This window comes from Trichosurus vulpecula, chromosome 3 (genome assembly GCF_011100635.1).
Source record: "Trichosurus vulpecula isolate mTriVul1 chromosome 3, mTriVul1.pri, whole genome shotgun sequence".
Classification (NCBI taxonomy): domain Eukaryota; kingdom Metazoa; phylum Chordata; class Mammalia; order Diprotodontia; family Phalangeridae; genus Trichosurus; species Trichosurus vulpecula.
In genome coordinates, this window is record NC_050575.1 from 208972178 (window position 1) to 208995780 (window position 23603).

Below are 23603 nucleotides of genomic sequence, written 5' to 3' on the forward strand. Positions count from 1 at the left end.
CACTCCCTCTTTCCTTAGCTTCAGAATAGCAGCTGTCATCAGAGGATAAATGTGGTACTTAATACAGTGATTGGGGTCACTGAGGATTTTCTTAAATTGCCTTAAAGGAAACTGAGGGGAATTTACTTTTGTAATAAGATCAATTTTGTTGTTGACACGCTTCTTATTATTGTATGAAAAGCTCTTAGTATAGCATTACTATAAAATAATCATGTAAAACATGAAAAGTAAAGGTATGTTCCAGTAGAGAGAGAATGACATGAAAGATAAATTTAAAATTTCTTTTTAGAAGGTCCTCAGAAAATGCATGGAAGTATAAGTAGCTGTTAAAGAGTGATCTATATATGTGGGTACATAATTAAAAATTAAATGTTTTCTTAAAGATTAAGACTGAACAACATACCAATTAAAATGACTTGGCAACTACTTACATTTAAATTAACTGAAGCATAAACCATCATAACAATTTTTCAATATTCTTTGCCCATTAATGTGGATAATAATGTCTAGCACTTTTCCTCTTGTATCTGTGGTTATAGTTATTGTGTACTGAATTTTTGCATTTCAATTTTTTTGAAGTTTTACATTATTTAATAAAAATCTAGATTTCTTTGTATTCCTCACTTTTATTGGTTTTGACTACATTATAACATTACATTATAACTTATGTAACCATTCCCCTATGGTTTGCTTCCTTTATATGTGCTATAATAAAAATTCTAAATAGCATTTTTCTGTTGTTTTTTAATAACATTTTAAGGGTATATTTCTAACATTGGAATTAATGAGTTGAATGATATAATCATTTCCATAATTTTTACTGTATGTTGCTAGTTTATTGTCCAAAAAGATTTTACAGTTTACAGTTAAACTAGCAATGAATAATTATACCTATTTCTCTACAACCTTGTCTGCACCAAATTTAATTGCTTTTAACTATTCTTGCCAATTTCATGAATGTAAGATGGTGAATAATTTTTGTATTTGCATCTCTTTTGCTCATCAAATAGGAAATGGCTAAACAAAATGTGATACATGAATGTAATGAGTATTGCTGTGCTATAAGAAGTAATGACTATAATGAATAGAGACATATGGAAGGACTGATACAAAGTTAAGTAAGACAGAACTAGGAAAACAATGCACATAATAACTTCAACAACATTAAGTGGAAAGAACAGCTACAAAACAAAAGAAAATGAATGTTTCAGAGTTACAAACAATAGACTTTGCCCGAAAGGAAGAGAGAGGGGAAGACATCTTCCCAATGCCTTTGCAGAAACAGAAGGTCTAGAAGTGGAATGTATATAATGTAAGATATTTTATAACGATTAAAAAAAAGCCAAAGAAAAAGAGCTAAAGGCAACTCCATCCATCCAAGTGCATAAAATGACTGCTAGAATCATGCAAAAGCAGAGTGAACACAAAGGCAGGCAAGCAGAAGCACAAGCACAGGTACAGCCCATACTAAGCTCAGACACCCACTTACAACTTTAGGTCAATTCCAAGGAATATTTATTGTATATTTTCTGGTAGAGTAGAAGCTGTGTGAACAGAGGAAGGCTGGTCCACAGTCATGAACACCACCCCGCCCAATCTTTCCCAGACAATGGGAACCAAGGAGCAGGCCCAGCAGCAGCCTGAAGCCAAAGACAACACCATTTTTTATTGTACTATTTATGTATTTCTTAACCATTTAACATGCATAAAACTGTTGCTATTGTTTTTATGTTCCTGTCTTTTTTGTCACTGATAACATTTTTAATGTAAATGTATAATACTAAGGCATGACATGAATATAAACTGCTGCTGTATAAATACACATTTATAACTACACACTGATAACATTCACCTCACCCTTAGCTATTACAAAATTTGATTTAAGAAAATTTAAGAAAGGTGTTAGAGACTACATATTATACTATATGTTTAAATGATAAAGAAGCAACACAGTGGGTTTGTAAGAATACTAGGATCTAGAAAATACAGTTCTAGGCCCAGGATCATCTATTTGCTACATTGCAATTGAATTATCTAGATTTCAATTTCCTCAGAGGTAAAATGAGAGAGCTGCACTAGATTATCTATTCCCTTCCAGGTCTAACAGTTTCTGAAAACAAAAAAGATGTTTGAAGCCCTTTAAAGGGCTAAGTCAAGTTATCCTGTGCCTTTAGGGAGAGGTAGAAGGCAGGCTAACAGATGCTATAAGGAAAAAAGAGGCTCTGAAAATCAACGAAAGGATACAAAAGACTAAATGAAGAGACATATACTGACTCCAACTTAGAGGATGTATACCTCTAGACACAGCTATTAGGGTATTAACCAAATGAATGACTGAATGTTGGTAATTATTACTGTTTTATTTAAGCCATTAAAGGGACTCAGGATCATCTAGTTCAGAGATTCTTACCCTTTTTTGTGTGATGTACTCCTTCTCAGAAGGTTTTTAAATACATAAAAAGAATTCCAAATGAAATCAATTATATTAAAATAGAGATGTATTTTTTTTCCACTCAAGTTCCTAGATCCCCTCCTAAAATCAATGTGTCTACCCCTTGGGATCCATGGACCCCAGATAAAGAACCCCAATTTAGTCTAATCTTCAGATTTTACGAAGTAGAAAAGTGTGGCTCAAAGAAATTGAGGGAATCACCCAAGTTCAGCTCTACTGATTGTTAGTAGACATCTCCAAATTTCAAATCCAATGCTTTTGCTCTTATATTGCTTCCTGTCACATTCTGATGGGTAGCAGCAGCTGGGATTTGGGTCCCAGACTGACTAAGCACATTTTAGAAGATCACATTTCAGAACCAGAAGAAGTAAATAATTACATCTTTGCATTTACATTTAAACGTACTTTGCTGGATAGTTAATTATTTCGTGAATTTGCTTTGAGGCATATATATTCTCAGTTTAGTCACTGTGCTATAACTTAAATGTTTATATTTTGATAACAATCCTAAGTATATAGAGTCCTAACTATGCTCCTTCAGAATTTAGTATATACACCCACATGTATGTGTGTATACATATGTGTATATGCATGTACACATGTGTATACATATACACATACATGTATACACGTGTGAGAGGTAGAAACAAGAAAGGGATTGATTCCTAAGGCTGCCAAATTGTTCAGTGAACCCTTCCATATAACTGGCACCAAGTTACTGTAAAATCTGAGGGCTGAGGTCTTAGATGAGATCTGAAAAAAACTAACTAAAAATTACCTCAAATCTCTGATAACAATAAAAGATGTTATCTAATACTAAAGGAAACTATGCAGAAAAGGATAGAAAGAACAATTTTTTTCTTAAAAAAGAAAGGACAGAAAAATGAGAGGCACAAATGTGATCAGAAAAGGCCAAATTAGGAAGAGGGAGAAAACTTGACAAGTAGGCACCATGAATATGAATCTGAAGGCATAAGAAAATTAAAGATAAATGTTACATAGAACAGAATCAAAGATTTGAAGAATGGGAGACAACAGAAAGTGTGAGCAAAAGGCAGGAGAAAAGTACATGATCAAAGTACCAAAGAACAATCATTTAATGTGTCCTCTGGCACCTAGCAATTCATTAGCATTTCACTTATAAAGACAACCTGAACTACCTGTAACATTCTCAAAAACAAAGAAGGAAGGAACCAAAATATAAGCCTCTGGACATGCAGAGGTCATAACATCCATATACTTTACTCAAAGGAGAATCCCCTAATATCCTTACTTAAGTCTCATTTAGCTTTAATACAGAAATAATTCTTAAAAGGTTGTTCAATAGTTTTTTTCTCTGTGTTTATTCTTACCTTTATCTGACCTGCAAAGAGAAGAAGCCAAATACATAGTCCATATAGAGGGTATATACGAAGTGTGTCTTATGCTTTGTACATTTTAAAATAGATATGGCTAAGTTGCTGATGTGATGTCTTCCATGTGTTCAGTCTTGGGTCCAAAAACTCAATCATCAGGTATGTTGACCCAGACCCCCAACATGAATCATTCAACTCCCCGCCCCCACCTCCATACCCACCCTTCAAGTAGGCCTGTTTTCAGAAAGAGAAGGAGCCACAGATGGCTAATGCCAATTCCCTCAAATTTTTGCCATTTTAATCTCATCACACAGGATGACAGAGCTTGGTACTTCCCAGTATTCTGGCCAGCAAATTTCTACTTTCTGCTCCTCAAGCTCCAGAGGTCCAAAGTTGCTGTGTGCTAAACACCTGCTACTACCTCACTGTCCACTTCTTCTGCCTTTTCCTTCTACTTTCTTCTAGAATCTCTGTTGTTCTTGAATCATGTAAGACCGCTGGAGTGGTTTTGCTATTTCCTTCTTCAGCTCATTTTACAGATGTGGAAACTGAGGCAAATAGGGTTAAATGACTTGCCGAAGGTCACACAGCTGGTAGGTGTCTGAGGCCAGATATGAACTCATAAAAATGAGTCTTTCTGATTCCAAGCCCAGTGTTCTGTTCACTGTCACCTAGCTTCCCTCTAGAACCTCTACTCTATCGTTAAACTGCCTTTCATCCTATTTCTCTTACTTTCACACACTATGTCTTCCTGCACTCACTCAATCTTGGCTCACTCTGGAAGATATTCCTGGTCATCTTCTTCAGTGCTGGTTACTCCTTCTTTCATGTCTCCTGACAGAGCCAGGAAAATGAGTTGGCACATTCCTTGCTTCCTACTGCTACTTCCAGCCTCTCTGCCATCATTAGTCAGCAACTTCTCAAGTATTCTGGCCTCCCAGGGCAATCACTCCCTCGACTACCATAAAAGAACTAGTCCTTCTAATCACTGTGCCAATTCCATGATCTCAAACTATGAAATCCCCTTTTCTGATCACAATTTCCAATCCTTTATCTCTCCTTTTGGATCATTGCTTCTAAACTTGCTCTTTGTACCAACCTTTAATCCCTCTATACTTTTCTGCTCTCACAGTCTATCTCTCCAGTTGTAACTTCACATTCTTCTCTTTACAATCTTAACCTTAGAGCCGACTAGTTCAACCGTACAACTCTGCTCTACCTTTGAATTACTTTCACCCTTGTCATATCATTCACAGCTTGCCAAACCCTGGCCACAGGTTAAACCTTCTGTGTTCCTATTCCCATGATGAAAACTGCTGAAGGAAATCCCTGCCATCTGCCACCCACAGGACAGGTAAGCCAGCCTAGCTTACCTAACAAGGGACCCTGAGGAGAGACAGAAGAGACACATGCACCAGGGAAGTCAAACCATTGCCACAACCTTGACCAGTACCCTCCCCCTTCAGGTTCTGATAGAAAGAGCCTAAGACCCTGGGCCCAAGAATCCTGGAATAATGGTCTCTTCTACCCCCACCTCCACAGACTACAACCCATGCTTCCAGTCTAGTCCCTACAATCACCATCCAGGGAATTAACCTTTGTTAAGATGCCACATGTCAACTACACTCTTGCAGGTACTGCAGCCCCTTCCTTCACAGCAGGCACAGCAAATGAAGACCCTGAGAAGTCCTCAGCATTGTCAGGGGGTTCAACATCAAAAGTGGTTAAAGCCTTAGCAGTGGAAATAACATTAAAGAAGATGATAACACATTTGTTACAACACCCTAAGAACCAGTCATTCCATCCAACTTGTAGTTCAAAATCTCCTATTTGTGCCATCTCCCTATTAGAATGTAAGCTCCTTTAGAGCAGCAACTGTCTTGCATTTTCTATTTGTATCACCAGAGTTCAGTATAGTGCTTAGCCCATAAGAGCTTAATGAATATTTTTCCATTCATTCTCTCTTGAATTTCAGTCTTACATTATCAACTGCCTACTAGATGTTCTCCTAGCAAGGCAAGGAAGGAAGGAAGGGAAGCAACTACTGTGTACCAGGCACTGTGCTATGTGCAGGGCAGACAAAGACAAATAAAGCAAGCACGACAGTGCTTATCCTCCAGGATCTTACATTGTAATAGAGGAAGCTAACACATAAAAGGGTACTGGAAAAAAGGTGGGAGGTAAAGAAATGTGAAGAGACTAAAAGCTAGCTCCCAAGCCTAGAATATACTCCCTTCTTCATCTCTGCCTCTTAGAATCCTTTAAAGTTCAGGTGAGGTAACACCTAATCTATGAAGCCTTTTCAAATCATTCCAGTAATAAGTGTTTTCTCCTTCTTTATCTGTGTGTGTATTAAAAAAAAAAAAGCAGAACTCTAGAGGCATTTAGTTCCTGTCTATAGTCCCTGAGGACATTAAGTACTTAAATGCTCTATTTAGGAAGTTAGGGATGGATGTTGTATGTTTTGGAAAATCTTCCATCTAAAATGGTTAACCTAACAAAAGGCTTTTTGTCTTTTTTAAAAAAATACATTTTAAGAAAAAAAAAAAGATACAAGCCATAAAGTATATTTCCCCCAAGCAAAACATAACAAATGACTGAATACAAAGGAACTACTTGTAACCTTAGTGATTGTGGGTGTTACTGTGGAAGGTACAGCTGGTCACCATCTTCATCTCCTTAACTTTGGGGGATTTAATCAGCTGCCACCTCTTATAGCAATTAGCTCCTTAAAAAAAAGCAATATAACTGTTCCTCAAGTCCATGCGATTCCTTGTTCTGTTGCATTATGGAGTTTATAGTAAATGAAAAGTTAGGAATATAATCACAATTACTCAGTGCCCTCAGGAAAATTGATAACATTTAGGTAAAAGTTTAGCTTTCTGCACTAATTTGAATTTTTTTTTAAATTTATAACTAACCCCTAGACTTCTTATACTCAAAGCAAATATTTAGGTAATCAGAAATACTGAGGTAAAGGTAGAGTATACCGCAGTATCTGTTAATGGAACCTACATCAGTAGGGAATAGTGGGGAAAGAGCAAACTTTTTCATAGTGGCAGTATAGAGTCATGGATAGAGTGCTGGATTGGAAATTAGGAAGACCAGAGTCCAAATCCCATCTCAGACATCAACTAGATGTGTTACTCTGTACCTCTGTTTCCCTCTCTATTAAATGAGGGAGTTTGACTCAATGGCCTCTAAGGTCACTTCCAGCTCTAAATCTACAATCCTATGTTCTATGTTTTTCCAAAAAAGATGCTGAAAGTTTCAATTATCTAAACAGTTTATGTCAAGTGATTTGTCAGGGCATCATGTGAGGCATAACAGAGTTATAGTTGGAAAAAAGAACTATAACATTGACTTTCCTTACTAATGCTAAAGCACATTACCACTTTTACTTAACTGGCACAATGTTGAAGCAAATAATGTAAAAGGTTAGCCTCATCACACATAACAGAAGCTAGATTGTGAGAAATCTCCCAGTCAGTAAAGCTTTACTCATCTGCCTATTGGCTAATTTTGCTCCTCGATAAGGTTTACTTTAGAGGACATTTAAAGAAAATTGTCACCATCTGAGTTTCAGGGACTCCCACATACCTCAATACACATAAGTGCAACAATTTGAACACAAGAACACACATCTTCCCCAAACCAATAGTAACAAGAAGAAATTAGAGTAATTATGGTACTCCACTAACAATGACAGCAAATCCTGTTTTATGTAAATGTAGAATATTTTATGACTCACAGAAACCATACACATTACACCAACCTCCCTCCCACCCCCAGCTGAAATAGCTACTATTGCTTCCTTAATAAATACTTGTTCATTGATTAACTGATCATGCACAGTATATGACCAATTCCCCATTTCTCAGTTTTTGCTACTCCTAATTAAGCTGGCAATTTTAGCAATCTAGAGACTACACTTTTCAATCACCTCCAAAAAAATCTCAACTTAGTTTCTTTTTCTCCTCAAATCCAGCAAAAATTCATAATATTTCACTATAGTTCTCTCTACTACTTCTCTAGTTTGGCATGAGAGGGTACAAAATGAATTTTAACCCTCAGATAAAATATCTAGGGATGCCATTTTATAAATCACCAAAAAGAGGAGATTTAATTACATCTTTATCATCAAATGCTTTGTGGTCAAGGGTAATTCTGTTCTTCCCCTTTTTTTATTCTGAGATAATTGAGATGATCCTAGAGATAAAAGTTCTTCATTAAAACACAACTGCAGGCAATATTTACTACCATGATAAAGTGCAAGATATAGATAAGTGGGATTCACACCTAACATCAAATTGTCACATAAGTCAAGTGTTTCAACCTCACCTACTATGAAGTCTATCAGAGAAAAAGAGGTAAAATTAATTAGGTTTGGATTCCATCTCCTGTTTTCCCCTAAGCTCTACTGGAGGGCTTAAGAAATAATGAAATGGCCAGAAGGGAACTACCACAGGGAAAAGTTGCAATAACTGAAACAAACAAACAAAAAAAAAAAACAGGTCATCTGACTCTAAGTGCCTCAGCTGTAGCACAATGATAAACAGCTTAAACGTAATAAATATTCTTGATAAACAATAGGGAAATGAAAAATAAACAAAAAGCAGCTATCAGATTTCTTCACCAAATGAAAGAGATCAATAATTTCCTGTTGTTTTATAAAGCTTTTGGTATTATATAACGTATTAAGGCTGGGGCAACAAAGTAAACGTCACCCTACTGACTCTGACTCTCTCTTTCACCCTCCTCAAAAATGAAAGACTAGTCAAAAAATGAATCAAGCTAATTGGTCAACAATGTTTCACCTGAACAGCAGTCAATATTAATTACAAACTCATCTGAAGTGAGCAGCTAGCTAGGAATAAAGGACAGAAGAAATAAAATATATCAACTCAAACATTTTAAAAGTTAACTGCAGACTATACAAAGACCTAGTCTGATAAAAGAATCTTTGAAATAAGAAGAAAATACTTACATCTTAATTTGTCCAGCATTTTTCCACCACACATGGTTGCTAACATAGCTTTAACTGAAAATACCGTCAACTTTCCTCGGCCCTCACTGAAAAATAAATTACATTAGAAATAAGTGCTACCTGGAACCATTAAGTCAAATAAACAAACTGAATTACCAAAGACAAAACAACCAGTTAATCTGTGTTGGGCTGTCAGTCCTCATGTGATAGAAGTTTCTCAAATTTATAGGAGCTTATTAAAATTCAAGTTATTACTCAAATATTTTCTGGAATTCTTGAAAACATTGGATTATTCTCATGATGGCTCATGGCTTCTTCTACACTAACACAATAATACTCAGACTAATAAGTGTAATTTGGTAGTGAATTTTGTTTAAAAAAAAAAAGGCCATAATGGTCAATGAAGAGGCACTGGACCCCTGTGGTTTCACTGTTACAAGGAACTCTCAGGTAAGAAAATTCCCCCTACCAATTCAAGTAAGCACCTGGTTTGCAACTTACCATTTTAGAGAGTTGCTTAGAGGACTGAGAGGTTAAATAACTTGTCCAAGGTCACACAACCAGTATTCATCAGGGATGAGACTTGAACCCAGGCCTTCCTGGCTTCGAGACCAGCTCCCTATCTACTACACCATGATACCTCTCTTGCTTTAAAAGCACCATTTGGGCATTATTCATAAATGCTAATATACAGACAGACAAACGAACAGGCATTTCAACCTGGTCATGAAGAAATTTATTATACATGACATGTTATTGGCCTAGAAAGGCAAAAAGGATGTTTATGGCAATAAGTTTGTATATATACTAATGCTACACTAAATTCTTCATTATTTATTGCCATTGTAGGATTGACAATAAAATAAAAGAGCTAAAGAATAGTCAAGGCACACTCTTAGCTGGAGTGGTTTCATGCACACTAATTTGCCACCACTCTAGCTTCTGACCCAAACACTCAACGGAAATTGCTCTATCCAAGGTCACCAATGGATATCATTCCTGCCATATCCAGTCTTCTGCATTCTAACCTCTGCAGCATTTCACACTGTTGATGACAACCACCACCTGTTCCTCCTCATCCTTCTCCTCCTCCTCTTTTTCCTCTTCCTCCCCCTTATCTCTTCACCACCCCCAGCTCATCAGTTCCCTTGGCTTAAACTATCAGCCCTATGTAGATAACTTCCAAATCTATATATCCAGCCCTAAACTCTACTGAGATTCAGTCCCATATCTCCAACTGACTATCAGACATTTCTACTTGAATGTACTATGAGCATTTTAAACTCAACATGTCCAAAACCAGAACTTATTATCCGCAAACCTACCCCTCTTCCTCATGTACCTATTTCTGTTAAGGGCACAACATTCTTCCAGTTCTTCAGATTCCCAACTTACAAATTATCCCCAGTTCTTCATTCTTATCCCACATAGCCCATCAGTTGCTGAGTCTTATCAATCCCTTCTCACCACTAAAACAGCTACCACCTTTAATTCAAGCCTCATCATTTCTCACTTGAACTACTGTAATAACCTCCTAATTAGACTCTGCATCCAGCTTTCCCCTGTACAAAATTGATATACCTAAATCTCAACTCACCTACTCAAAAAACTTCAGTAGTTTCCTATTGCCTCTAAGATAAAATACAATCCTCCCCTTTGGCAAACAAAGTGATACACAACCTTGTTCTACACAAACTTGCTCTAGTGTATTTTTAAAGACTTTCTACACATTACACCCTCCCTGAAATTCACATACTCTACATTCCAGACAAACAAATCTACTTCTGGGTCCTGTACATTTCAGTCCATCTACCACCTCTGAACCTCTGCAGAGGCTATCCCACATACCTGAGGTTTTCTCCATTCTCACCTCTGATCCTTTCCAAGAATCAATTCAGGTGCCAAATGCCATAAGATGTCTTTCCTAATTCTTTCATCTTAGTGTCCTTTTCATCAAATTATTTTGTATTTCTTTGCATTTTATGTTTATGTATCTGTATGTGTTATTTCCCAGCAGTAGAATTCAAGTTCCTTGATAATCAATAAATCAACAATCATTTATTAAGTACCTATCACCGTGGATACAGGAAGAGGCAAAAGATAGTCCCTGCCCTCAAGGAGCTTACAATCTAATGGGAAAGCCAACATACAAACAAATATATACAAAGTAAGCTATATACAGAATAAACAGGAAGTAATTAAGAGAGGGAAAGCACTGGAATTAAAAGGGGTTAGGCAAGGCTCCTTGCAAAAGGTGGGATTTTAGTTGCAACTCAAAGGAAGCCAGGGAGGTCGATAGTTGAAGCAGAAGAAAGAGTATTCCAGGCATGGGGGACAGCCAGAGAAAATGCCCAGAGCCAAAAGATGGAGGGTCTTGTTTGTGGAATAGCCAGGAGGCCAGTGTCACTGGATCAAAGAGTACCTATTGGGGAATAAGATGTTAGAAGACTGGAAAGGTAGGAGGGAACAAGGTAATGAAAGGCTTTGAATGTCAACCACAGCATTCTGTATTTTGCTCTTGGAGGCACCAGGAAGCCACCAGAGTTTATTGAGTAGGAAGATAACATGAGCAGACCTTCACTTTAGGAAAATCACTTTGCTGGCTGAATGGAGAATGAAATGGAGTGAGAAGAGATTTGAGGCAGACAGACCACCAGCAGGCTACTGCAGTAATCCAAGCATGAGGCAATGAGGGACTGCACTAGAGTGGTGCAAGTGTCAGAGGAGAGAATAAGCACAGCCAACAGATGTTGTAAAGATGCAATTGACAGGTCTTGGCAACAGACTGGATGTGAATGAAGAATCCAGGATGACTCCTAGGTTAAGCTTGAGAGACTGGGAGGATAGTGTTATCCTCTACAGGAATAAGGTAGGTGGGAGTGCAAGGAGAGGGAGGGAGTTATGGAGAAAGATAAGTTTTGGACATATCAAGTTTAAGATGTTTACTGGACATCAAGTTCAAGATGCCTGAAAGGCACTTGGAGATGTGAAATTGAAAGTCAACAGAAAGGTTGGGGTAGGGTAGGTAGATATGAGAATCATTAGCACAGGAGCGGCAATTAAAATCTATGGGAGCTGATGAAATAATCATGAAGTAGTATAGAGGAAGAAAAGAAGGGAGAGAACCCTGATGGACACCTCTGGTTACAGGGCATGATCTGGATGAGGATCCAGCAAAGGAAACAGAGAAACAACAGTCAGATAGGTAGTCAGAGAACCAGGAGAAAGAGGTGTCCCAAAAACCTAGAGAAAAGAGAATATCAAGAAGGAGTAAATAATCAACAGTGTCAAAGGCTACAGAGGGGTCCAGGAGAATTAGGAGTAAGAAAAAGCCATTGTATTTGACAACTAAAAGATCAATTGCAAAATTGCAGAGAGCAGTTTCAGTGGAATGATAAAGGTCATAAGTTGGATTATAAGGAGTTAAGAAAAGAGTAAAGGAGAGAAAATGGAGGAACTATTGTAGATGGCCTTTTTGAAGAGTTTAGCTACGAAGGGCAGAAGAAATATACAACAATAGTTAGAGGGGACGGAAGGATCAAAGGAGGGGTTTTTTCAGGTTGAGAGAGACATGGGCATATCTGTAGGCAGTAGGAAATGAGCCAGTAGATGAGAGACTGAAAATAAGTGAGTGAAGATGACAGAGGTGTCAATCTGTTGGAGGAGATAGGATGGAATGTAAAACTTATTTAATTTTTATCTTTTCTATCCTCCAGTCCCTACCACAGTGTCTGGCACAATGTTCCTTGAATTAATTATCACTAAACTGGGTAGCACTCAAGATTAAGCAACAATTCATAATATAATAATAATAGTATCTATAATATAGCATTAATAATAATAGCACTTAAAGTTTGCAAAGCACTTTACAAATATTATCTCATTTAGTCTTCACAGAAACCCTGTGAGTTAAGTGTCAATATTATCTGCATTTTACAGATGGGGAAACTGAGGCAAAGGAAAGGTTCAGTGACAAAGCTAGTGTCTCAGACAGGACTCCAAGTCCAGTGCTCCATCTACGATACCAGAAGGTATTTGTTACATATTGACACTCGCCATATCACTAGTAGATTGTTGTCTTAAAAGATTACTAGTATAATGTATTTCATTAAAGGGGCTCACACTCTTATAAAGAGTTCATAACCGGTATATCTGCATTAGAAAAATCAAAAGACCTTTGGAGTCTTTCTCTTCTAGAAACATTAAGATACCTCTAGCATACTACCATTTATCTATAAAACAACTCTGGGGGATGTGGGTGGGAAAGAAGGGATAGTGACCATGTTCATTTATTTTTGGCAACTAAATAAATTAAGACTAAAGGAATTAAATGAGCCTATTATCTCAGGTTTCCTCTGGGACCTTATTCTATTATTATCTTGCTCATTCTCTGGAATCTTCAATTTCTCCGTATGTTAGCTCAATTCCTTCTGCCTAAAAATATAATTAGATTTCACCATTCTAAAAAAGCTAATATAACCCCCACTACCTTATCTTTACTTTGCCCTCAAGGCAGCCATGTGGTACAGTGGAGAGAGGGCTGGGCCTGAACTCAGGAAGACCCAAATTCAAATCCCATCTCAGACATACCAGCTATATGACCCTGGGTAAATCACCTGACCTCTGTTTGCCTTGGTTTCTTCAACTGAAAAATGAGGATAATAATAGCATCTACCTCCCAGGGTTGTTGTGAGGATCAAATGAGATGATATTTGTAAAATGCTTAGCATAATGCCTGGCACATGGTAGGAATGATACAAATGCTTGCTATTATTATTATTAAATTATCATCCACTATTTCTCCCCCCCACTTCAATGCCAAATTCCCATTAATCAACAAGCACTTAATTAAAGTCCTTAGAAAGAAATCTGCACTTCAATTTCCTAACATACTCAGTTTCCTGCCACTTTACTTCCATACCCAGAGTTTCTATTGAAACTCTTCCCCGCAAGAGAGCCTTCTCTCAGCTGTCATCCTCCTTGACTTTTCCAAAAACAAATCCATACTTTAAAATAATCTCTCCTCCCTCAGCTCCATTACAATGCTTTCTCTTCATTTTTCTTCCTATCTTGCTATTCACTCAATCTTCTTTCATTAGCTCTTCATCCTTCTACCTCCAATGAGTGGTTATCACTTGCCTCCTTGTCTCCTCATTACATTCTGTCACTTGGCAAACAGTATCATTTGCCTTTGCTTCAATTAACCCCTCTACATTTTTAACTAAAATATTTCCCCATAATGAAAATTCCACATTACCAACTGCCTCATGTTCATTTCCAACAAGATATGCTACAAATATTTCCAATTCAATATATTGAAAACCAAACTTAGCATCTTCCCCACAAAACCCATCCCTTTATTCAGTCTCCCATTTCTACTGTGCCACCATCCTGCTGCTGACTCTGACTCAAAATCCTGGAGTGACACAAGACAAGTACCATACTATAGTAAATATAGCAATGGACTTAAAATTAGGTAGACTTGGGCAAGTTATTTTTATCTTTATTATCCCCACTGCTTAACTGACAGAAAGCATGTAATTAATGTTGGTTGAATTTCTGAATTAAATAAGAACACAGGGTAAAGAGCACTAGATTAAAAGTCAAGGGATCTGGGTTCAAACCCCAGTTCTGCCATTTACTGCCTACGTGACTCTGGGTAAATCATGTCATCTCTCTGGGTCTCATCTGCCTATATTATAAAAAGAAGTGAGTTAGATTAAATGAGAAAACTATTATTTACAGCATTACTCATTCTACCAGTTTATTAAGTCAAAGGGGAGGGGAGCGAGGGTTAGCCTGGCACAACCTGTTTTGGATAAAGCCATTCTTGTCCTTCATGATAACTGTTTCCTTATCTAAATGTTCAATGACCATTTAAAAAGTGATCTATTATGGACTTCTCCCAGGAATGAAATCAATCAAGCTTACTCGCTAGTATATCCTTGATCCTCTTTCATTTTTTTAATGGCATAACTGCACAGTAGTTGTACTGAAAAAAAATCTAATAGTTTTAGTGAGCTGAAATTCAATATGAATTAAAAGTGTCATGAAGCAGACTAAAAAGTTAATGGTGTACTGGGCTATATTAAGAGGACTATAACTTCAGGAAATAGAAGTGACAGTCCCACAATAATTCTGCCCTTGTCACACTTCACATGGAAAATTGTGTTGAGTTCTGGGCACCATAGTTTAAAAAGCCAGAGAGTATCCCAAGGAGGGCAACTAGGATGGTAAAAGGCCTTTGAGCCCATGTTATATAAAGATGGATTAAAGGAACTGGGAACATTTGGCCCATAGAAGAGAAGATTTGAGGGGGACATGGTAGCCGCTTTCAAGTGCTCAAAGGGTAGATATTAGAAGATGGATTAGATTTTTTTTCCATTTGGCTCCACTTGGCAAAACCAGGAAATGGGTAGAAATTGCAAAGAAGGCAGTTTAGACTTGATATCAAGAAAAACTTTATTATAATTAGAGCTGTCTAAAAGCAGAAGAAACTGCCTCAAGAGGGGCTAAGTCCTCCTACCTTGGAGGTCTTCAAGCAGAGGATGGATGACCCTTTGTTAGGTAAGTTATAGGAGGTATTCCTTTTGTATAAGGGTTGGCCTAAAAGGCATCTAAAAAGCATTAATGAGTTAGGGTCAGACACTAGAAGCCAAAAGAACACAGGCTGTATGATCATTATTGCTATTGATATGAAGTAAAGGATTCAGAAGAGTCAGATCTGGAAAGCACACAACTGATTGAGTAAATGGGGTCAAAAAATAAGATTCAGATTTTTGGAACATGGCTTAAAATACAACACAGACTTCCTAGCTAAGGATAGGCTACATACCTAATAAGGCCCAGTGTGTGTGTGTCTTCCTGTAACCCCTCCAATACCTGCCATTCTCCAATTTTGTCATCCTTGCCAATCCCATGAGTACAAAGTGGAACCTCAGAAATGCTTTACTTTACATTTCTCTAATTATTAGTGGCTTGAAGCATTTTTAAGATGTTTGTTGATAGTCTAGATTTCTTCTTTTACAAACTACATATTCATATCCTTTCACCTTTATCTACTGGGGAATGGCCTTTGTTCTTATAAATTTGAATCTGTTCCTTTCATATCTTGTATATGAGCTCTTTACCCAATAAACTTAATATGAAGATTTTTCCCCAAATTATCTGTATCCATTCCAATTTCACCTACCTTGATTCTGTTTATGCAAAAGATGTTTAATTTTATGTGATCAAAATTGTTTTTCTTTATAACGTTATCACTTTATAATTTGTTTTCGTTTTGTTTCAGTTCATACAAGCCTTTTCAGTTTTTCTCAGAAACTACCCATTTTGTCATTTCTTATGTCATATTATGTTACATTGCTTTCATATACTGTAATTTGTTTAGTCATCCCTCACTACGTTAGCACCCCCTTAGTTTTCAGTTTTTGCTACTACAAAAAGAGCAAATGTAAATATTTTTGTGTAGGAGGGTTCTTTTCCTTTCTTTGATTTTTTTGGGGTTATAGGGCTAGTAGTGGTATTACTAAGTGAAAGAGTTTGTACAGTTCAGTGTTATTTTCAGGGATAATTACAAATTGCTTTCAGAATGGCTGGCCCAATTGTGTGTGTTTTCCTGTTATGTGAAAGAGTGAAACACTCTTCTGTTAGCCTCAAAAGACAGAGCTCGGAACAACAGGAGAAAGAAGGAAAGAGACAAATTCAGTCTTTGTGTCAGGAAAAGCTTTCTGACATTTAGTGCTGTATAAAAAGTGGAATAGGCGGCCCTGGGAGGTAGTGGGTACCACCTCTCTGGAGGTCCTCAGGCAAAGGATGGATGACCCTCTGTGGGGTATGCTGTAGAAGAGATTTTTTTGGAGTATGGGTTGGACTAATGGTTACTTAAGACCTTCCCAATTCTGAAATTCTGCAATTCTATGAATGTCAGATATAGCCAATCAATCAATCAATAAACATTTATTAAGCATCTACTATGTGCCAGGCATTATACTAAGTGCTGTCATATATGTGCCCTACATTTTGGAAAAGTAAATTTCAAAGGAATTAAGGAAAGGATACATAGGAGTCCATAGACTAAAATCCTCTAGGGAGGCCTACGGATACAGGAAACAAAAAAATAAAATTTTGAAAACATTTAGTGTTTTAGTAAATAATAAATTCATAACAGGCTGCATTTAATGTGAGTCAAAATTCAATTAATGCAATTTGTATGAACTAATCAAGGATTTTAACATGCTGCTATATCATCAGTCTGCATTTGCCTATCACAGCATGTGGATGTAATGTGCTACCACATACCATATACCAACATTTGAATTAAAAAAAAAATTAAGAGCCCTTAACAAAATGGACAAAAAAAGAATACTTAAGATGGAAATACTGCCAGCACATGCGAAAAAAGAAAGTTATTATTACATTAGAACAAAAATTTGTATAATTAATGAACATGAATATGATCATAGTGACTCTAAAATAGAACAGGATGTTAAATTGCCTGAATAGAAATAAAAGTATTATAAAATACAGGTAAGACAAAATAAGAAGGCAAAGTTGCATCAGCTTTTTGTGGTTTGTTTTTGTGATACAATGTTATTTGTTTTGTGATACAATGACAGAAGTGGAGAATCTTTTAGAGGTACAGTTTAAAGATTGCAATCAAAAGTGTATTCCTTTGCCGGAGTAATGATTCAAACAAAAGTTTTAAGTTTATTTAAGGTAGTGAAAGAAAATGGAAATGAAGTGGATAAATTAAAGAAAAAACTTTTACTATAAGGAATGGTTTAATTGCTTTAAAAATTGAGTTCAAATGCATAACATTAAAATTACTAGAAAAGTGGATGGTACAGATGAAAAAATGGCAGCTATTTAGCTATTTACCCTAATGTCTTGAAGAAAATATTAGAAGGTGGATACACTGAACAACAAATTAAGATATGCATAAAGCTTTCTGTACTTACAAGTGTCTGTATGAAGACTTAAAGAAAGAGAATCCAGAATCCATTTAAAATATTTTAAATGACAATAACAATGTTTTTGTCATATTGTTAGTGTAGGCTTATCCTTAGGTATTATATCAAGTAATTTTTTTAAAATTTTGCTTTCTATAACTACTTTTACCAATCATGATTGCAGAAGACCAATGATAACAGAAAGGTGAAACTCAGGGTACAGAATGAAAAATATACTTTTTAGCCATGACCAATTATGGAATTTATTTGCTAGACAATATGTGTATATATGTGCATACGTGTGTGCACACACATATATGCACATGTATACATGTATATTACATACATATGTGTGTGCATATTTATATTTGTTACTAGGGCATTGTTTGTCTCTTTCTCTTAATGGGAAGAGGAGTGGGATGGAGAGAAATACCAATTTTTGTACTTACTTATACATTGAAAAAAATTTTTTAAGAGAAGCTGACTCCAGATACACCAAAATATTTATAATAGCATTTGGAAAGGAATTGCCTACTATGTGCCAAATATTTTACAAATATTATCTCATTTGATCCTTATAAAAACTCTGAATGATAGGTGTTATTATTATCACCATTTTTACAGTTGAAGAAAATGAGGCAGAGAGAGGTCAAGTGACTTTCCCTGTTTCACACAGCTAGTAAATGTTTGAGACAGAATTTGAACTCAGTTCTTTCTTCCTAATTCCAGCCCCAGACCCTATGCACTGCATTACCTAGCTGCCTCTAGTTGTAGTAACAAAGAATTGAAGATAAAGCATATTCCCACAGGTTGGTTAATTGCTAAGTATGTTGTGATAATGTACTGGAATACTATTGTGCTGTAAGAAACAACAAAGATGATGAATATAGAGAAGCACAGACTTACATGAAGTGAAACTAAGAAAAGAAAACAGCAACATGCAAAATATACAACCACACAATATAGGTGGAAAAGAACTACCACAAATAATCAAAAATGAATGCTGCAGAAATGATCACAAATAAGTTTGGCTCCAAAAAAGAGAGATGAAAAGACATCCCCTCCAACTGCTTTCTAGAGGTAGAGGTCCACAGGTGTGGAATATTGCTTATGGCATCAAATTTTTTCATCTTATTGATCAATTGCACCTTATTTCCTCTTCTTCCAATTTGTATTTAAAAAAAAATTTTGGTAAATATAATACATGGTTTTCCAAAAACTGCATCTTTTTAAAGAATGAAATGTTTTAAGAACTAGATTTTCAAGAACTATTTTAATGATTTCAAATTTCTAACATATAAATTTAAATTCTCCGACATGTTATTACTTGTAATTTTTTAAAAGTGAAATAACAATCCTTTCATGATGAAGAAAAATTACATAGCTGGTTTGAAGATAAAATTCACTCTAACAGCTGAAACAGAAACAAAGGCAACAGAAATAGCTTAAGTAGCAGATATGCAGGAACACAAAGTAAAAATAGTCAATAAGCATTTATTAAGCACCTACTATATGACAAGCACTGTGCTAAGTGCTGGGAATAAAAAGAAAATAAAAAGACACTCTCTTTTGTCAAGCATGTCACAGTCTAAAGAGGAATGCAACATGAAAATAACTATTTGTGAACAAGAAACATGTAGGATAAATTGGAGATAATCAATGGAGGAATCAATATCATTAAGAAGAGTCAGGAAAAGCTTCTCACAGAGGATGGAATTTTATCTGAAACTTGAAAGAAACCAGGGAAGCCAGGAAGTGAAAATGAGGGAGACAGCCAGTGAAAATGACCAGAGTTTGGAAATGGAGTATCTTGTACAAAAAACAACATAGTAGGGTGGAGCCAAGATGGTGGTTGGAAAGCAGGGACTGGCCTAAAGCTCTCGCCCAGGACCCTCCAAACACCTATAAAAATGGCTCTGATAAAATTCTAGAACTGCAGAACCCATGAAATAGCAGAGGGAAGCAGGGTTCCAGCACAGGACAGGCTGGATGGTCTCTGGGTAAGGTCAATCGCATGGAGCTGGGAGTGGAGTGGAGTGAAGCCCAGCATGGGCTGCGCCAGGACCAGCCAGACCTGGAGCTGGGCAGAACAGGCCCTAGCGCCCTGAATCAGTGAGCTGTGGCAGTTACCAGACTTCTCAACCCTCAAACACCAAAAACAACAGAGAAGGTTAGTGGGAAAAAGTGCGGGGACAGAGCGAAAGGAGTTCGCTGTTCGGCCACCACCCTGAGGGCATCCAGAGGTGGTGCAGCTCTGAAGACTACAGCTGCAGTTGCTTCCAGCCCCAGGCCCACTTGGTGGGAGGAATTAAGTGGTGGATCAGAGTGCGAGTGCAGAGTCTGCCTAGATCTGAGTCACAGTTCAGGTTGGCGGTTCTTGGGGGAGGAGGAGGACTGGTGTAGCAGAGCTTGCTGTGTAGAAGTAGCTCTGAAAACAACAGCGCAGCCCCTCAAGCTTGGAACAAAGTACTCTTTGCTCTACAAGCAGTCATACCCAGACAAAAAACTCAAGGATTAAGTAGTTGGCTGGGAACATGGCCAGGCAGCAAAAATGCACTCAGATTCAGGATCAGACTTTGGAATCTCTTTTTTGGTAACAAAGAAGACCAAAACATACAGCCAGAAGAAGTCAACAAAGTCAAAGAGCCTACATCAAAAGCCTCCAAGAAAAACATGAACTGGTCTCAGGCCATGGAAGAGCTCAAAAAGGATTTGGAAAAGCAAGTTAGAGAAGTAGAGCAAAAATTAGGAAGGGAAATGAGAGTGATGTGAAAAAACCATGAAAAACAAGTCAATGACTTGCTAAAGGAGACCCCAAAAAAATACTGAAGAAAATAACACCTTAAAAAATAGACTAACTCGAATGGCAAAAGAGCTCCAAAAAACCGATGAGGAGAAGTGCCTTGAAGGGAAGAACTACCCAAATGGAAAAGGAGGTCCAAAAGACCACTGCAGAAAATACTACCTTAAAAATTAGACTGCAGCAAGTGGAAGCTAGTGACTTTAGGAGAAATCACGATATTATAAAACAGAACCAAAGGAATGAAGAAATGGAAGACAATGTGAAATATCTCACTGGAAAAACCACTGACCTGGAAAATAGATCCAGGAGAGATAATTTAAAAATTATTGGACTACCTGAAAGCCATGATCAAAAAAAGAACCTAGATATCATCTTTCAAGAAATTATCAAGGAGAACTGCCCTGATATTCTAGAGCCAGAGGATAAAATAGAAATTGAAAGAATCCACCGATCACCTCCTGAAAAAGATCCCAAAAAGAAAACTCCTAGGAATATTGTCGCCAAATTCCAGAGCTCCCAGATCAAGGAGAAAGCAGCCAGAAAGCAACAATTTGAGTATTGTGGAAACACAATCAGGATGACAAAAGATCTAGCAGCTTCCAAATTAAGGGATTGAAGGGCTTGGAATATGATATTCCAGAAGTCAAAGGAGCTAAGATTAAAACCAAGAATCAGCTACCCAGCAAAACTGAGTATCATGCTCCAAGGCAAAATACGGATTTTCAATACAATAGAGAACTTTCAAGCTTTCTCAGTGAAAAGACCAGAGCTGAATAGAAAATCTGACTTTCAAACACAAGAATCAAGAGAAGTTTGAAAAGGTAAACAAGAAAGAGAAATCATAAGAGACTTACTAAAGTTGAACTGTTTTGTTTATATTCCTACATGGAAAGATGATGTGTAGAATTCATGAGACCTCAATATTAAGGTAGCTGAAGGGAATATACATATACATACATACACACACATATATAGACAGAGGGCACAGGGTGAGTTGAATATGAAGGGATGATATCTAAAAAAAATCAAATTAAGGGATGAGAGAGGAATATATTGAGAGAGGGAGAAAGGGAGAGATAGAATGGGGTAAATTATCTCACATAACAGTGGCAAGAAAAAGCAGTTCTGTAGGAAGGGAAGAGGTGGCAGGTGAGGGGGAATGAGTGAATCTTGTTCTCATCGGATTTGACCTGAGGAGGGAATAACATACACACTCAGCTGGGTATTTTACCCCACAGGAAAAAAGGAGGAAGGGGATAAAAAAGGAGGGACGATAGAAGGGACGGCAGATAGGAGGAGGAGGTAATCAAAAGCAAACACTATTGAAAAGGGACAGGGTCTAGGGAGAAAATTGAATAAAGGGGGATAGGACAGGAAGGAGCAAAATATAGTTAGTCTTTCACAACATGAGTATTGTGCAAGGGTTTTGCATAAAGACACATATGTGGCCTATGCTGAGGGAGGGTGGGTGGGGAAGGAAGAAGGGAGAGAAATTGGAACTCAAAGTCTTAAAAGTACACATGCAAAAAAAAAAGTTTTTGCATGCAACTAGGAAATAAGATATACAGGCAACGGGCCATAGAAATCTATTTTGCCCTACAAGAAAGTAAGGGGAAAGGTGATGGGAGGGAGTGGGGTGACAGAAGGGAGGGCTGACTGGGGAACGGGGCAATCACAATATATGCCATCTTGGAGTGGGGGGGAGGGTAAAAATGGGGAGAAAATTTGTAATTCAAACTCTTGTGAAAATCAATGCTGAAAACTAAAATATTAACTAAATAAATAAACAAACAAGAAACAACATAGAAGCCAGTACTACTGGATCAGGGTACATTTAGGGAAGTAAGGTGTAAGAAAATTGGAAATGTGGAAGGAGAATAGATTGTGAAGGGCCTTCAATGCCAAATAGAAGATTTTATGTCTGATCCTGGAGGTGAAAGGGTACCACTACTGCAGTTTATTGAATGGTCAGATCTGTGCTGAAGGGAGGTCAATTTGGCAATGGAGTGGAAGGTGGACTAGAGCAAGGAGAGACTTGAGGCAGGGAGACCAGCTAGTAAAGTTCTTCAATAGCCCAGGTATAAGGTGATGGAGGCCTTCACTAGAGTGATAGCAGTGTCAAAGGAGAGAACAGAGTATGTACAAGAGATGTTATAAAAGTAAAATTTATGGGACCTGGCAACAAATTGGATGAGGCAGGATAAGAGAAGTATGAACGCTTCATAGGAATGTTTTAGCTTTAGATAGCATAAAATCCACTAAATTGAAATGACAGCCTGAAATCCTATCTGTAGCGTTTACTTTCCATGTGATCTTGACAAGTCATCACATGGTTTACTAATATCCTATCTAGCTCTACATTTATGATCTAAATCTAAGTGTACATGCAGTTTACACCAAGTTTGATAAATGTATTGGTTAATTTTACTGAACTGCTTTTTTAAATTCACTTTTTAAAAAATTCTTTGATGTTTCCCTTGTTAGAAGAATGGGAAGGGATATAGTCAATCGATAAACAATATCAATCAATAAACATTTATTAAGTACCTACTATATGCCATGCACTGTGTTAAGCACTGGAAAATGAAGGTGATAAAAATAAAATGCTAAAGAGAAAATGTATGTGCAAAATATATTAGTAAATATATGCTTGACCTGGAGTGGAGCCTTCTGAGCTTATATTGGTCCGATCAACCACAGTTGGACACATTGTACCTTGACTCCAACATAATAAGGTCATTTTGATCCTCTCTGAGAATAAAGGACAGCAACCCAACCATTACCGAAACAAAAGAATTTCCAGAGAAAATTAGATATTTTTAATAAATATAAACTGAATTTTTCACAAATCATATTTTGTGATATCAAAAAGATTGCTTTCATCATAGAAGGTTGCTTATAGAACTGAGTATAAAAAACCTCATTCAATATGAGAAATGTTGATGCTACTTGCAACTACCACTGAAGTTGCAATGATGCTTAGCAAATGATATGCATAACAGCTTCAAATAGTTCAACTTGCAGATAATATTGCTAGAAAAGTCAATTACCCATA

General features: G+C 37.0%; 1 protein-coding gene across 7 annotated transcripts in view; it reads right to left on the reverse strand.

The window, feature by feature from the left end:
- The window catches only part of DTNB (dystrobrevin beta), a 351017-nt gene that overhangs the window by 265665 nt on the left and 61749 nt on the right, over positions 1–23603 (reverse strand). For all 7 annotated transcript variants that reach the window (XM_036750795.1, XM_036750793.1, XM_036750796.1 and 4 more), the window contains one exon: positions 8795–8880. In XM_036750795.1, coding sequence (XP_036606690.1) covers positions 8795–8880 — 86 coding nt within the window. The remainder of the gene's footprint in view (positions 1–8794; positions 8881–23603) is intronic.